Here is a 15162-nt window from a genome sequence, read left to right as displayed (position 1 = left end):
CACCAGCACTGTCGGCCGCTAGCCGTCCTTTCGGCTTTGAGCGAGCTGCGTCATCATGTCTGGGGCTAGTTGAACTCATCCTCTGTTCCTCCCCAGTAGCATTTTGACCATCTTCCGACCTGGGGGTCTCATCTTCTGATGGTATACCGACATATCTCTGGTTGTACTGATCCATTTAGTTTTCACAGCAAGAATACTGGGGTGGGTTGCCATTACCTTCCCCAGGGATCACATTTAGTCTGACCTCTCTGTCATGACCTTCCCGTCTTGGGTGGCCCTTCATGGTTTAGCTCATGGCATCACTGAGGTGCTCAAGCTCCAGCACCACGACAAGGTAACGATCCTTTGCTGAAGCTTTTTGTTGTACATTGTTACAATAAATCCATCTTTCCTGAAGTTTCATTGTATTGTTTTCATTGTTCATTTATGTTCATTTTGGTCTTTGTATTTTTAGGGGAGGTGTGTACTTTAAGATTACATTAAAGGGAGGTGTGATGGCAAAACTTTTAGGAATCCCTGATCTAGAATTTTGGAGTAAACTGCCACCAGTAAGCTGATGATGCTCAATACTATTGTACTTTATATAATCTAATAACAAGAAACCAACAGATATCTTTGAATGCTGCCTATATTTGATAAAGGTCTGTGTCATGAGTGAGGATGGTGAGCAGGGGGCTCCCATCCAGGCTGTAAAGCACATGCGTAGTACTGAGGAATTAGGTGGCCATTCAAAGAGACACAGATTGGGCCCGCCTTAGTCTTTGGGGTTTATATGTCTGGGTTTTCCCACGCTTCTTCAGTTTGTTAGGATTCTCTGTTATGTAGCAGTAATAAAACACTAGAGACCTACTCCTTGTCTCAGTGTGGTTCCTGGCTGTTAGGACAGTCTGCATGAAATAATCTGGACAAGATGAAGATGATTCTCCTCAATTTTCCCATTTGTGTGTGGGGGAATCTATTCTGAAAGGCATTGTACTCTTCCCCTAAAATACTGTAGTAGGTTTACAAGTCTCCACCTGCTCCATAACCCAATGCTGTCCCTGGATGTCCAGGTGGTGTTGCTGGTAAAGAACAAATTAATGGAAATACATTTAATGTTCCAGATGCTCAAACCTGGCAACAGTCTACATGACTTTATGTCTACCTGTGATAGAGCAATGTGTTCTATGTCAGGCTACTTCTGAAGAATGCCTGGGAGCTTCAATCAAGGCACAAAACAGCAGCTGTGCTAACTAGCACACAGTATCCTTTCTATCTTTGCAAATCATCTTTGCTTCTACCATGACCTTACATCACTTCATACACTGCCTTTTACCAAGAATTATATTAACCATTATAGAATCATAGCAAACTTTAACTAGTAATATCCCACATTTCCTAGAAATGTTTTAAGAGCTAAGATACGACATGGCTGTTATAAACTCAATGTCTTTTGTAAATTGGGAACAGAAGAATAACATACTCATAAATGAATTGTGTTTCCTACGAAGTGGAACAGTTCTAATATAGCAGCAACAGTTTCTATATTTCTGTCAGGATGCATTCCCACAACATTCCCCATTCACAGTAAAAGGCCCAGGTCAATGTAAGTTTGGCCTCAAAAACATGGAGACTTCACTGATCCAACTTAAGTACTGTACAGTACAGACAACTTATGACCTGCATTTACCCCCACAAAGACTTCTGTGCAGCCTCCAGAGCCATCTGACCCAAACCTGATGAGAGGAAAACTTCTCTTTGCTTTCTCCTGCTTCATATTTTACCTTAAACCTATTACTTCACAGTTAGAACTTTGCTGCCAACTTTTTCTAACACATACTTCACTGGTCATTTCCCCAGACCACTAGTTTTCCTTCTGATAGCTATTTCCTTCTATATTCAGGAAAGCTAGTTGCTGCTCTCTTAGGGCTACCAGACCTGGGCTGCAAGAATCCAGGCAACTACTGGATGGCAGCAGTATTTGTCTATTTTATTGAGCTTCCATCTCATGGTTGTCCAGATATTTACTGACCAGATCCGGTAGCCCTAGTTTTCTGGAAAAGAGTGCTCAAATTTCAGGAAGCAAGGCTCTGGATTTTGAGGCTAAGAATTCTCTGCACTCCAGAAATCTATAGCTGCAGCTGAGACAGAACAAGGTAGAGGAATTGATTTCAAGTGAATTTGTGGTAACATTAAAAAAAAGGATGGGAAAAGCAACGAAAATTTATATTCTCAAGACTGTTTAGAATAATACTGGTAATAATCACACACGTCACTAAGTAAACGGGGCAGATTTTAGGAAATAATTAAGGATGTAAATTAGAAGTGATTACAAAACGTAACATACATTGACTGGAACAACTCATACTTGCATTTTAGAAGTATATAATTAAAGTAGAAGTCCTTGATAGTGCAACTGTTTTAAAAAATCATTACTAACATTTTCCACTGTAGCCATAACCCGAAGAGGTCGTCAGCCAAACCAGGAAGTCTAAATAGCCCTCAGGAATAAAAAGCCTGCTTTGTACTCAGCACTCCTTTCTCCAAACTGCATTTCTTTGCTGCAGCCTAACAAGATCAACAATGTAATTGTCTTGCCTCATATGTCACCATAGTCAAAAGCATCTGAAGGTACTGCAAATGACTAGAAGCCTATTGATCCATTACTGCCCTTCCCTCTGGACAAAACTGATTGTTTTTTCTCCTCAGCTAAACTCTTCTTAATCATGAAACTAAAAAAGTTAAGCAGGCACATGTAGCTTGGAAATCAGTATTGCTACAAAAATACATTTTCCTCTAGGATTAGAATATACAGCCTGCGTCTCAGGGACCACTGGTGGTCTGCACAGATACTGCAAGAAATCCTTGGTATGGATGCCAACGCTGACAAAAAATAATTAAATTGCCCAAAGCTTGCAAGATTGACATGTTTTCACCTAAAGTCTTATGGTATTTGACATTTATTGCTCTAAATCTCTAAATCTAAATATTTCAGGTAGTAGCAATAATTTTGGCATCCCACTGATGCCATGGGAGTGTCAAGTGTGCGATGGTTCCCACAGGTGCCATATTATTGACTTTTGGCTTACGTGGTGCTCCTCAAAAGTTTTAGATAACTGTGTAGTAGTCTATAAAGAAAATAGATGGGGATGCTTTACCTATACTAGCAGGAGAATGTTAGGTATCCTATTAAATGAGAAAGAAAGACAGGCAGACAGAGTGAACAAGTGCCTGAAAACCTGAAGCTGGAGTCTTCCTAATATTTTAAAGCCCAAACCACTAACTATTCCAAAACCTCTTGTGCAAAGAAGAGAATGCAACATGTATACTCACACTCTTTCATCATTCCTATGTCAATGCAACGCTTCAGCCGGCAAGCTTGGCAGTGCCGCCGGTTATCTTTGGTAATTTTACAGTCACCATTGAATGGACATGTGAACATTGCTTTTCTTTTCATGCTCCTCCTGAAAAAGTAAACAGAACATACATCAAGTTGGCTTACTTGTTGATAGAGTGAGACATAGTTTATAGTTTCTGCAAAGATACTGCTCTGAAAATAAATAGTATGGGAGATCTACACACAAAATGAGCTGTCCCTTAAAAGGCAATACGCATAGCTTACCACCAAACACAGGATAGATATCTCAAACATAACTACAGTTCTATTTCTGAGAAATCTGGGTATTTTAAAAATCTGCTCTGTTATTATACTTAGAAGACACAAACCATTTGCATGTCTTCGTGGCTTTCTTTGCAACAATCATTTAATATTTTATGAACTGCATACAGAAGAATACAGTTTCTTGTCAAGCAGAAACAGTTTGTACAATAAACAGGAAAACATTAACCACTGTTCAAATGGCTCCAACAGCCATCTATAAATGTAGAGAACTATTTAGAAATGGAATGGAAGAAGATAATATATACATCCCCCCTTCAAGTCACAGTAATGACTTGTGATGTCATGTTTTTTTTTCTGACGAGCTTTCAGAGGCAATTAACTTGCTTTCTCAGATACATGACATGGACTCAGAATGCAACCGCAAGTACACTGGATCAGTTCACAAAATAAAAACAGAAATAAAAAAGATTGGAAAACATCAATCACAACACTTGGATTTCAAACCTGCCATCAATGAATGCAGAAAGAAGTGGGTTAATATAACTTGAATCACACCAGATGTGTCTTTTTTAAAGCTTGTCATTGCAATATATCCATTCAGGGTTTAACAGTAAGCTGCCTGCTCCATCAGATATCCTGTGAATTAATGTATGCTCACTGAGCTCAGTGCTATCATTCACATACCACCTACAACTGTATGGTGTGACGGCAGTATAGTATATGATGCTTTAGCCTAAATGTTTAGATAATTAAATAGGTACTAACTTCTACTGACAATCACTGTTGCCTATGATTCATGCAGGAAATTTGAACAAACTGAATGGGCTTGTCAGAGGATTAAAAAAACCTATCAACCATCTGCCATGCAAGCATGCCAAGTATCTGCGCAGAATACATAGAGCATGTACAAGAGAGGGCAATATTACAAATCTAAATGTTGGTGACAGTAAAATAGCATTTAGTGTTGAAGGGAATTATACAAACATGTCTCTTTCCTAAAATAAATTAATAAGTAAACAGCAAATTTGTTCTATAAAGAGCCAGAAAACCAAGTCAATGTTGTTTGCACTTTGAATGAAGCTGCCTAGTGTTTAACCTTATTTAAATGACTAGTTAGACTCTGTTGAACCAAGTCATTTGGAGATGACCTCACAGATCTACTGGCCAAAGGAATTCAGAAAACCAGTCAGAGTAGCACCAGATAGGATTTTCCTGAGTCCCAACAGTGAATCACCATGTAACCTTGGAAGCCTGAAATTCTCCTTCACTGTTTTAAGAAATCATCAAGCCTCAGCTGCTGTTGAACTTCCTTTTGCCTCTTTTGGGTCCAGAGCATGGTTGAATGGGCTTGAACTCAAACCATTCCCTCCTCTGGAACAAGTTTCTCTTCATCTTTACAAGGACATGTTCAATGTTGGACAAATCACAATGTCAAATGTGTTAGGGTGGAATTGTGTGCCAGTTCATAATACCACTTTACCACTTTGTGAATAGCAATAGGAACAGGAAGCTGATTCAATTCTAATGATTTCAGTACATAGCAGAAGTGGAACCTAAAAGTATCCTATAAAACTATCTATTTTTTTAAAATATCATGATCTATGCTACAAAATGACAACAAAATTACATGTTGCATACAAGCAAAGTAGACATTCTCACCACTGTTATGCAAGAAGAACACACAAACCGTCTGGCGTTATTCATCCCAAACATATTTTTACACCCCCCACCACCACACACAGAGAGACTATCTATCTATACCACAAAACCCCACATCTCTGACATTATAAATAAACTAATCTTACATATATATTAATGCTATGTTATACAACTAAATTATTAATGTTTAAGTCCTTTTAAATAAGCATAGGAAAAATATGGCCAATTAAGGATATAAACTAGTATACTCAGTGTAAATTTCTAAGCACAGTATATAACTCCTGTTGGTAAAATACTTGTTCAGCTATAGAGGTGAGTTTTTCAGTTCACTTTTTAACTGATTGACAATGGATATCCTTCCAGCCTTGTAGCATCATTTTTTCCCAACCACAAAAGCATGCAGTAGTATAACCACTCCCATTCTTTTCTTGTTAGTTTCCAAAACACACACTTGTATATACTCTTGTATATACAAAAATTAGTGAATCCTCTAGAACTACATTAATATGTAGAGTATGTTTTATCTAAAAAGGAAGGCAAGAATAGTACATGACCATCTTATAAACCATGGCTACATGTTTTCATGAGCACCATGTCTTCAATAGCTGGTTGAATCCATCTATTTTTTTTCCTAAAAAAAAAGAGGTATCAGATATATATATAGTAATACTTTTTGTTGAACTAATTTTAATTTTAATTTGTGTCATAGTTTTTCACTGACATTCCCAAACCAGAATTCCAGGCCTCCCTATGGTCTCCAATAACCATTTATAAACAGCTACAAGTGTAATATTTTATAAAGAATTAGTCGTCTTCTAGTGTTAGAAGGGGTTATAAAATAATAAATGACATTTACTTCCAGCTACCCTACAAAGTCCTCATCTATGGCACATCTCTGGATTGCTGGTTCCTTTACTGTTCATAGTCAATTGTAAAAGGCAGAAGTTACTCACCATTTCAATATCTTCATTGTCTTCAGTATCTTCATTGTCAATTCCAAGGCTGATTACTGTCATCATTACTTCTTGATACTTAATCTTAGTTCCGCTTTCACTGTGCCCTGTCCTTTCATTACTACAGCTCCCAGGTCACTTGCCTTTTCAGCTATCAGAATATCATCATCAACATAGTGCAGGTTACAGGTACTCCTCGTTTAGTGACCACAGTAGGGACCAGCAACTCAGTCATTAAGCAAAGTGGTTGCTAAGTTAAATTGCGACTAATCCTAACCCTAAGCATTACTTTGCTAACATGTGAAATTAGAAATATTTCTATTATTTTGCATATTTAAGTCTCCATTCTTTGGTAATGCTATGTGGACTGACTTCTTCCAATCTGATAGCTACTGTGATGTTCTCTACATTTGCTAGCATAAGCATAGTTTAGTTAGAACCTTTACTGATTCTTCCGTTGTTTCCCATATTTCTATAAATGTTACATCAATTCCTGTAGCTTTCTGACTTGGTAATAACCAGAGTGCTTGAATTAAAAGCTTATTTCTCGTTGTCTTGTACTGTAATTCAGTTGCTTCTGGCTGTTTGTGATCCAAGAAACATTATTTCACCAGGTTGGTCTATCAATAACTGCTTCTTCAACTTTATGTACACTTATACGTTTGTCACTAGTGATGGTATCCCACCATCATGTCTTCTGTTGGTTTATTTTCCAATTGTCTTCAATTTTCCAAACATCAGGATCTTCTCCAATGACTAATTGCCTTATTATATATCTAAAATATTTAGGCTTTAGCTTCATTAACTTCATGTAGCATCAAATGATTTGTTAAGAGCTACAGAATCATAACTGGAAGTTTGTACAGCACCTATCTAATACCTTTACCTCCTCTTTCTGATAGCTGAGTCATCTCCTATCAGCCACATAATTGCTCGAACTGCCTTAGCTTAAACACCTTGTCTAATGTCATTTTGTCCTTTGTACATCTATATCACCTTTACCTCACCCTTAGATATTTTCTGCTTAAATGAAATTCTTGCTTTAACATTCAGCTATATTTCACTAGAACCTATCTTGAGCTAAAAAAAAAATTACATCATTTATATCTTTCTCTGCCAAACAGGAAAGGAACCCATACCTACTAAGAGAGAGGACTCTGAACATTGGGTTAGGGAAGGAAAAGCTAAAAAAAACATTCTAGACCAGTGTTTCTCAACCCTAGCAACTTTACACTTTGTGGACTTCAACTCCCAGAACTCCCTAGCCAACATGCTGGCTAGGGAATTCTGGGAGTTGAAGTCCACACAGCGTAAAGTTGTCAAGATTGAGAAACACTTATCTAGACAATCATGTTTACTGATGAATGATGGAGGAGAAAGAGGAACTGCAGCATTTTAGGCCTCTTCCTGAGCACGGCAAGCCACCTAGACCCTTAGAACACAGTAAAACATTTCACTGGCATTACAAAACAAGCACAATGAGAAGATTTTCTACTTTATTCTAAATTCAGAAATGTGACTGATTTTATATGAACACAATCTGATGTAAAAACAAGTTAGCCTAGTACCCTGACCCTATCACCAATCACAAGAGATGTCAAGGGTTAACAGAACGAAGGAGAGAATCTAATATAACCTGTCCAAAGATTAAAGGGATTTTAACTATTTCCCAATAGAACAGAAACCATGGGAAACAAACTGCCTTGACATCAGTTTTACAAGATATCTAAAGGATTTGTTATGAAGGACCCAACGTTTATGGAGCAAAGTTCTAGTTTAAAATATACATGCCTGAGCAGCAATTAGTTCGTTTTCTCTGCTAAGATATGCATTTCTTATAGTCCTTCACAAATAGGATGAAGGGCAAGGTAATCTGCAATCTTTTTAAACCCATGCTCAGGAGAGGAAAATGTCCAGAGGGTAGGCAGTCTCTTGGCAGGCATCTCGTTTTTAACATCCTCTTTGGGTATAAGATATCATTACTGTTGCTTTGAAACAGCCTATTGCAAGTTTCCATCAAGATAATGGTCTTTCACTTCAAGGTCACTTATTGTTTCTGATATATTCAGGCTTCCATCACTCATACCACTGATGTTCCTGCAGCTATCATCATCTCAGGCACAGCAATTTGTACTTTCCTTTAGTGCATGTTTTCAGAAAAAGACCTAAAGAGTTGGTTTCACAGCACAGAAGTTCAAACTTCCTTGACAATTTAGCCTTCAGTGCTATGCCATGTTTATGGGCCAGAACTAAAAGTTTCAAGACAGGGTAGCAGCTGTAGGTCTATTTCTCCTCTCTTTCTAATACCTCTACTATAATAAGATGTATGCTGTGAAACTACCGTATTGCATTGTTTGTGATTCTCCCTTCCCAAAATCACCAGCTAACAGAAATGTCAATCCCTATGATATCACATCCTAGCTTGTATTATGCCATGTATTAAGTAGGAAGAAGGAAACTTCTTTAAAGTAACACTATGTTCACAATAACTTTGTTTCAACGTAACCCTGTATTTTATCTAGCTCTCAGGTAAACGGGGAGGTAGATTACACAAGGTCCAGCAGCACCATCTCTTATTCCTAACATGGGAAGTAAGTTTATTTATCTAACTCAAATAATGCCTAATGTCTGATTAACCATTTTAAAACGTAACAAAATCTGCAAGTGAAGATATTCAGACATTTAAGGTTTTCTCTCACTTCATTTCATATAGTCATTCACTCATTATTTGGATAACAGTTTTTACCTGCTCTACTCATTGCCTTCAGTTCAGTTCTTCATGATCCACTTTCAATAACTTTCATCCTCTTTCACATTATCTGTCATGTCTACCTTAGATACCTATTAGGCTGAGGGCAATACCCAGCCTATTATAGGTGGCAGAGTATCAGATGCATTTATTTCCCATTATCCACTCCAGGAATGTCTGCCTAAACCAACATTTCATGTGGCCAGCTCCCAGGTGGGGAAATAGAGATAATCCAATTTACCTGGCTTGCCAGGGGCATCTGCCCATGTAATGCCTAGATGGCAGTTCAGAAAATCCAGATAAAGCATTACATGAGTTCCTTATATGTACAGGTCTACCAACAGACTTGCCTTTAAATTTGTGCCCTGCTCCCCATAAACCTCCCACTGACAATTGATTTAAATCAGCAGAGATGCATTACTCACTGGTTATGTTTCAAATGAACATATCACATGTTTTTTTTTTACCAGCCTTGCCATGAATGGATTTCACATGGCTTTATTATGCACTGGTAGGGGAGTACTGTTATTTGGATTATTCTGATGCCATTTTACTTCCTTCCAGGGGCTGCTTGTTATGGGCTCCTTCTTTGAATATGATTGAACCGCCCAGAGCCCCTCCATTGGGGGGAGATGATAAAATTTGATCGATAAAAATAAATGAATGAATGAATTGAACTTGCTTATTTATTTGTTCATTTCTGGATATTCCATGTTAACATATCCAACTTCTGAAAGCTGGGTATTCCTGTATCAAAGATAAAAGAACCCTCAACCAGCTGACCGGTTGATGGGGCATGTAGAAGGGACACACTGTGACATGGGAAGGAGCTCAGTCAAAGGGCCTGCAAGCTCTCTTCAGGACCACCAACTTGTCACTAAAAAAATAACTGCCTTCCAGAAGACCACTCTGGCAACTTGAAAGTGCCTAAACCCCGTTTCTGTCATTTGCCGCAAGCCCCCTTCATGCCACATGTTATTGGAGAGGAATTTGTCATTGTTTCTGCCACCAGGAGGTGACACAATCCATCTAGTATTGCCCTGAAACTGTCCCATGTTAACTCTGTAAGAACAGCACCACTCCCCATCTACCCTGTGGAGGCACAGTAAAGCTCTGCAATGGAGGCAGCACAAATCGTATTGACATTTCTGCCAATTCAAGGTTGGGAAGAATGCACATTAACACAGGTGTGTGGAAGTGCCCTTTGTCTTGCTTTAAAATATTAACTATATGTGGACAGGTTTTACAAAATTTACTAGCTCTCATATAGACAAATTTAGCAGTAGAAATATAGGCTCAATATAGAATACAAGAACCATGGATTTGGAGTTCCAACAAATCTGGTTTCAGCATCTTTTACATAGAGTAGTTTTGGAATGGAGATCCTGCTCTGTAATCTTCCACTTCCAAAGCTTTCCACACCACAAAATTAGTTTGCCTGGAGTGTATTTAGAAATTATGTTATTTGTTGGTTGGTTTATTTCATCTATATCCCACTACTATCTAAATTTATTTCCAATGGTGATATTAAAGAAAGCTTAATGTCTAAGATGCAGCTTGGGTAAAAAGCGTAAGAGGAATGAACAGACAGAAGATTCCATTCATTTAAAGAAACGGGCATAATTTAAGATTGCTGCAAAAATTCATTTCAACAAGAAACTGTAGATTGATGCAGAATAATGGTGACAGTGGAAATCAGAGATAATTGATCTGAAGAAACTCTTTAAGTAGAAAAATGGGAAACTAAGGAAAACAACTAAAACTGCCACATGATAAGCTTTTAAAACTTTCAGATAATGAGAGATAATAACCACATGTATGCTGACCAAGCTGGGCAAAGGTATTCTCTGAGAAGTGGAGAAAAAACTGTCACTGTTCAGAGTTGTTTCTCCAAGCGTGTATCCAAGCCCAGACATTATAACCCTATCATATTGGTCTGTGTCAGCTGGCAACAAAAGACTAAACACACTCCAGCTTGGTTGTGACATAAAGCTCGATTAGTCTAAAGTAAAAGTTACAACTTCAAAATTCTTCCACCCACCCACACTGGAGGAAGGGATAAAAAGGAGGGAGCAAACCAGTCCTTAAGGAAGCTAGCTGTATTCTAGCTTCTAGGTAATCACAGTTAATCCCTCTTTCATTTTGTTTAAAAATTCTGGAAAACACTGGATCTCCCAAGGCACAGAACCAATTTTCTTGACAAAGGTATCTTAAATTAATAACATGTTACTAATACGTTTCTTAAAGAGAAACCAATTTCAGGTCAATCTACTATAGGCCTAGAGCAATCATTTACAAAGTATACATGGATACACATTAACTGGACTTGCTCATATACCAAAGAAAGCAGCTTTGTCATAATCTTCTCTTCTGAATCTCCTCTTGTGCACTAGAAATCATTTGATCACGCTCAAAAGCCCAACAAGGATTCTTCCACTGAATCTCTATACAAGTTATTACTCTACGATACGGGCACGCAATCTTTTTGCACTTCGGAAGAGGTACTGCTTCTTTCATACACAAAACAACCTGCTGTGACACAAAATGACCCAAGCGTCACACCAATTTTGCTTCAGACCACTCAGCTCCTGCTGCTGGCCTCCACACAGCTCTAAAGGCTCAGCCTACCACAACTTGGCTCTAGATGGCTCCATGTTCTAGGGGTACTAACACTGCTAGTGATACATCTTCAGCTTTTATTTCAGGAAAGCACTGCTCCTTAGCTGCCATACTTTTGGGGAACACCGGGTCACAGGTGTGTTCTCTGAAAGGTGGAGATCTTCCTTAGTCAAATAATTAAAGTTATGATTTTCAGAATACCTGTGAAAGAATTGTTTACATTTTGACAACATGCTACAGGGAGTGAAGTACTCACTCTCAAAGCCTCATTCACTATTTCCCCAAGTATCTATCAGTTCTTCCAGCTAACGTTTCATTAACTTGAGGAAAAACCTAACCTGGTGTGTTTTATGTCTAGGACAGACAGTACATGACTGGTTAGCCGAGGGCACCAGTCTTGGTGTGGAAATACACCCCTGGCAGACAAGTCACTCACTTAAGCAACTGTAATTGAAGAAAATGTTGCAGTTCTGGTTAGCCAAGTGCACTGTAGCCTGACTGGAAATCTGGCTGCAATGTCTATGGTATGCAGAACAGCCTATCTAATTCTTTATTTTGCGAAGTAAATATGTCTCCTACAGAAATGCTGCAATTAAAAAAATCACATTACGAGGAAATTGTCCTTTAGAATTCCAATTTAGTGTTTATATAAATCCCATATCAGTGCTATTCCTACCTTCCAATTGTAGTCTTAATGAGATTTCCCTTCATTAGTCATGCTTCAGCTCTTGATTATAGCTACAATTACTCATCCATTTTATGCCAATGGTTCCCAGGAAAACCTCAAATGTCATAATTACAGAAGTGTACCATATGAGAACTAAGCATTTCATGTATGAAATATGCTAAACTGATGACTGTTCTTGGAACACTCCTGGCTAGTGTATATGCAACGATAATTTCCTCTTGAAGGTGAAAGGTCCCCTGTGCAAGCACCGAGTCATGTCGGACCCTTTGGGGGGACGCCGCTTTCGCGACATTTTTCTGGCAGACTATAGCGGGGTGGTTTGCCATTGCCTTCCCCAGTCGTCACCTTCCCCAGCAAGCTGGGTGCTCATTTCACTGACCTCGGAAGGGCGGAAGGCCGAGTCGACCTGAGCCGGCTACCCAGAGAGAATCCAGCTTCCGCTGGGATCGAACCCGGGTCGTGGGGAGAGTTTCGGTTGCAATACTGCCGCCTGCCACTCTGCACCACACGTTAAATTAGGTGATGAAAGTTAGCTGCTTTCTTATTTCCTCTTATTATATAGGAATAAGTTCAGTTTGAGGTTCCAATCAAATAGTTTCCCATCTAAAAGTTAGCCACCATATTGGAGGCAAAACAATTTATATTTCCTTCCTTAGACTATGAATAGGTACATTGGGTTTCTTTAAAGGTACTTTACAAGTATTATTATTTTGTTGCATTTGTTTAAGAAGAAGCAGGGCCACAACTGGGGGGGGGGGCAAGCAGGGCATGTGCCCCCGGCACCACACTGGGGAGGTGCCAAAATGAGCTCTGGCAGGGGTGCCAAAATGAGTGCTGGGGGGGCGCCAAAATGGATGTGGAATCCATGTTTGCCCAGGTAACACAGACCCTAGTTGCGGGCCTGAGAAGAAGATAAGAAACCATCTTTTTTTGACTGATTTTTGATGGCAAGAAGAAACTGCTGCTCCAATAAAAAGATAAGTCATGGACCAAAACTGCATTAGTTTAAGTGAAGAACCACATACCTAAAAAATCCTTTGCAGCCTTCACAGGTCATAGCGTTAAAATGAAAGCCGGTAGCTTTATCTCCACAGACACCACAGATGCGGGGAATGTTCCTGTCAAAGTCATTGGCTGCATCAGTAAAGGATGGACAAGGGGCCATGGGCTCCATTTCTGTGACAGAGGAAATGTAAATGTTACCAACTTCATCATAGTAATTTCTGAGTAAATATACTCAAAATAAATATTCTCTGAGTAATATGGCAACAATACATACAGAATATATAAAAGCCAGCAAGAAGTTCTCTCGCCCCATTATCAATCTGACTATGAATATTTCCGTGAGCACAGTAACATGTTTCATTCAAGATGTACAGGTCTTAACAAACATATTCTTGATTTTCAGGATGATAAAAACATATCTTGCAACAAGTTCTATTTTGTCTGCTCACCTTCATATAAATGGCTGAATTACAGGAAGTAAATATTGCCCAACCAGGATATTTCTACATTACCTTTTCAAAAGAAAAGATTTCATGGTATAGTTTCACTGTTTATACCAAATTTAGGGGAGGGGGGTGTTTCAAACAAGGAAAGTGTGAAAATAATTTATTTTTCATACTGTGAGATTTCATATGAAAAGGAAACAGAATTGCAAGGGAAGAGTCAGAACTCTGTCTTTTAATTCTCATTTTACGGAGAAGAACTAGATGTATGCTTCTCTTATTAATCTTAATACCATACAGCATCCTTTCTCAACCTTTTGACCCTGGAGGAGCCCTTGAAATATTTTTCAGGCCTCGGGGAACCCCTGCACATTCAGGCTCAAATATAGGCCAGAAGTAACAACATTATATTCGTTTCCTGTGTAGGCCTGTATATATGCATTAACAGTGTCCTTAAACTAAAGAATGAAACTTACCTCTTTAATGTGAAGTTGCCTGAATTTGAAATAATTTTTAAAATAAATCGTGATCCCCCAGGGAATGCCCAGGGACCTCTTGTGGAACTCGAGGGGTCCACAGAACCCTGGTTGAGAAACCCTGCCATACAGTGTACGACAGAAACAAGTAATTCAACAGTTTATTCCTTCAAATGTTTCTTCTATGGTCCCACTAGAAGCAAAATCTTTTCAATTAAGGCTAAAAATTGAGAGCCAAGAATCTGGAATATTCATCAGGGGCTAGTTACTGAAAATCTCTTCTGGTCTGCTTCTACATAAGGATTTTTTTAAAAGCTGTTCTGCAACATGTATGTAGCGTGTGTACAGGTGGGCTTAGATTAAAAAAAGGTCTCTATCTGAAAGGACTGGCTTCAAATAATATGTATTAGTGACAGACCCATATGTTAATACCTGGCAATTCTGTTTGTTAAGAGCAGATGAACTTCCTTCTGCCCACATTTTTTTTTTATGGCCCCTTAAATTATTTTCTCTCAGTTCTGGTACTGAGGCTACGGGTGGAAAAGGTTTTTTTGGAAGAGACACTGAAAAAATAAAACTGATTTTATGCAAATTGAAATTGCTTAGCTTATAACCCAGGATGGAGAAGTTAATGTTTTTAGCAACTAGGGCTTGATTAAATCTTTCTTAAAACTGAAACTATTATCTACAGAGCAGCCAATAATATCTACAAAAAGAATATACACAAAGAATGAGGGACAGGTGGTATCCCCTTGGACCAATACGTTTGTGAAGAACCTAAACACAGTCACGGAAGACTATTAGACAACTAAGAATAACTGATTCTCTACAACATTGGGAAAAGTTTGTTATTAATTTAACACAGTTAATCCTTTCAGGTGTTATCAGCCAGCCCACTGTTCATGGTTTTAATACACTATGCATTCAGCCAGAAGAGCTAATTTGTTGGAGCAGTCCAACAGAGAATTT

The 15162-nt window shown here is 38.6% G+C and overlaps 1 protein-coding gene across 2 annotated transcripts in view; it reads right to left on the bottom strand.

The window, feature by feature from the left end:
• The window catches only part of VDR (vitamin D receptor), an 83750-nt gene that overhangs the window by 38642 nt on the left and 29946 nt on the right, over positions 1-15162 (bottom strand). For both annotated transcript variants that reach the window (XM_063293804.1, XM_063293805.1), the window contains exons 3-4: positions 13295-13445; positions 3313-3443 (exon numbers count right to left, since the gene is read on the bottom strand). In XM_063293804.1, coding sequence (XP_063149874.1) covers positions 3313-3443; positions 13295-13445 — 282 coding nt within the window. The remainder of the gene's footprint in view (positions 1-3312; positions 3444-13294; positions 13446-15162) is intronic.

Source organism: Candoia aspera, chromosome 2, assembly GCF_035149785.1.
Source record: "Candoia aspera isolate rCanAsp1 chromosome 2, rCanAsp1.hap2, whole genome shotgun sequence".
NCBI lineage: Eukaryota > Metazoa > Chordata > Lepidosauria > Squamata > Boidae > Candoia > Candoia aspera.
This window is presented reverse-complemented; position numbering and strand designations above follow the sequence as displayed.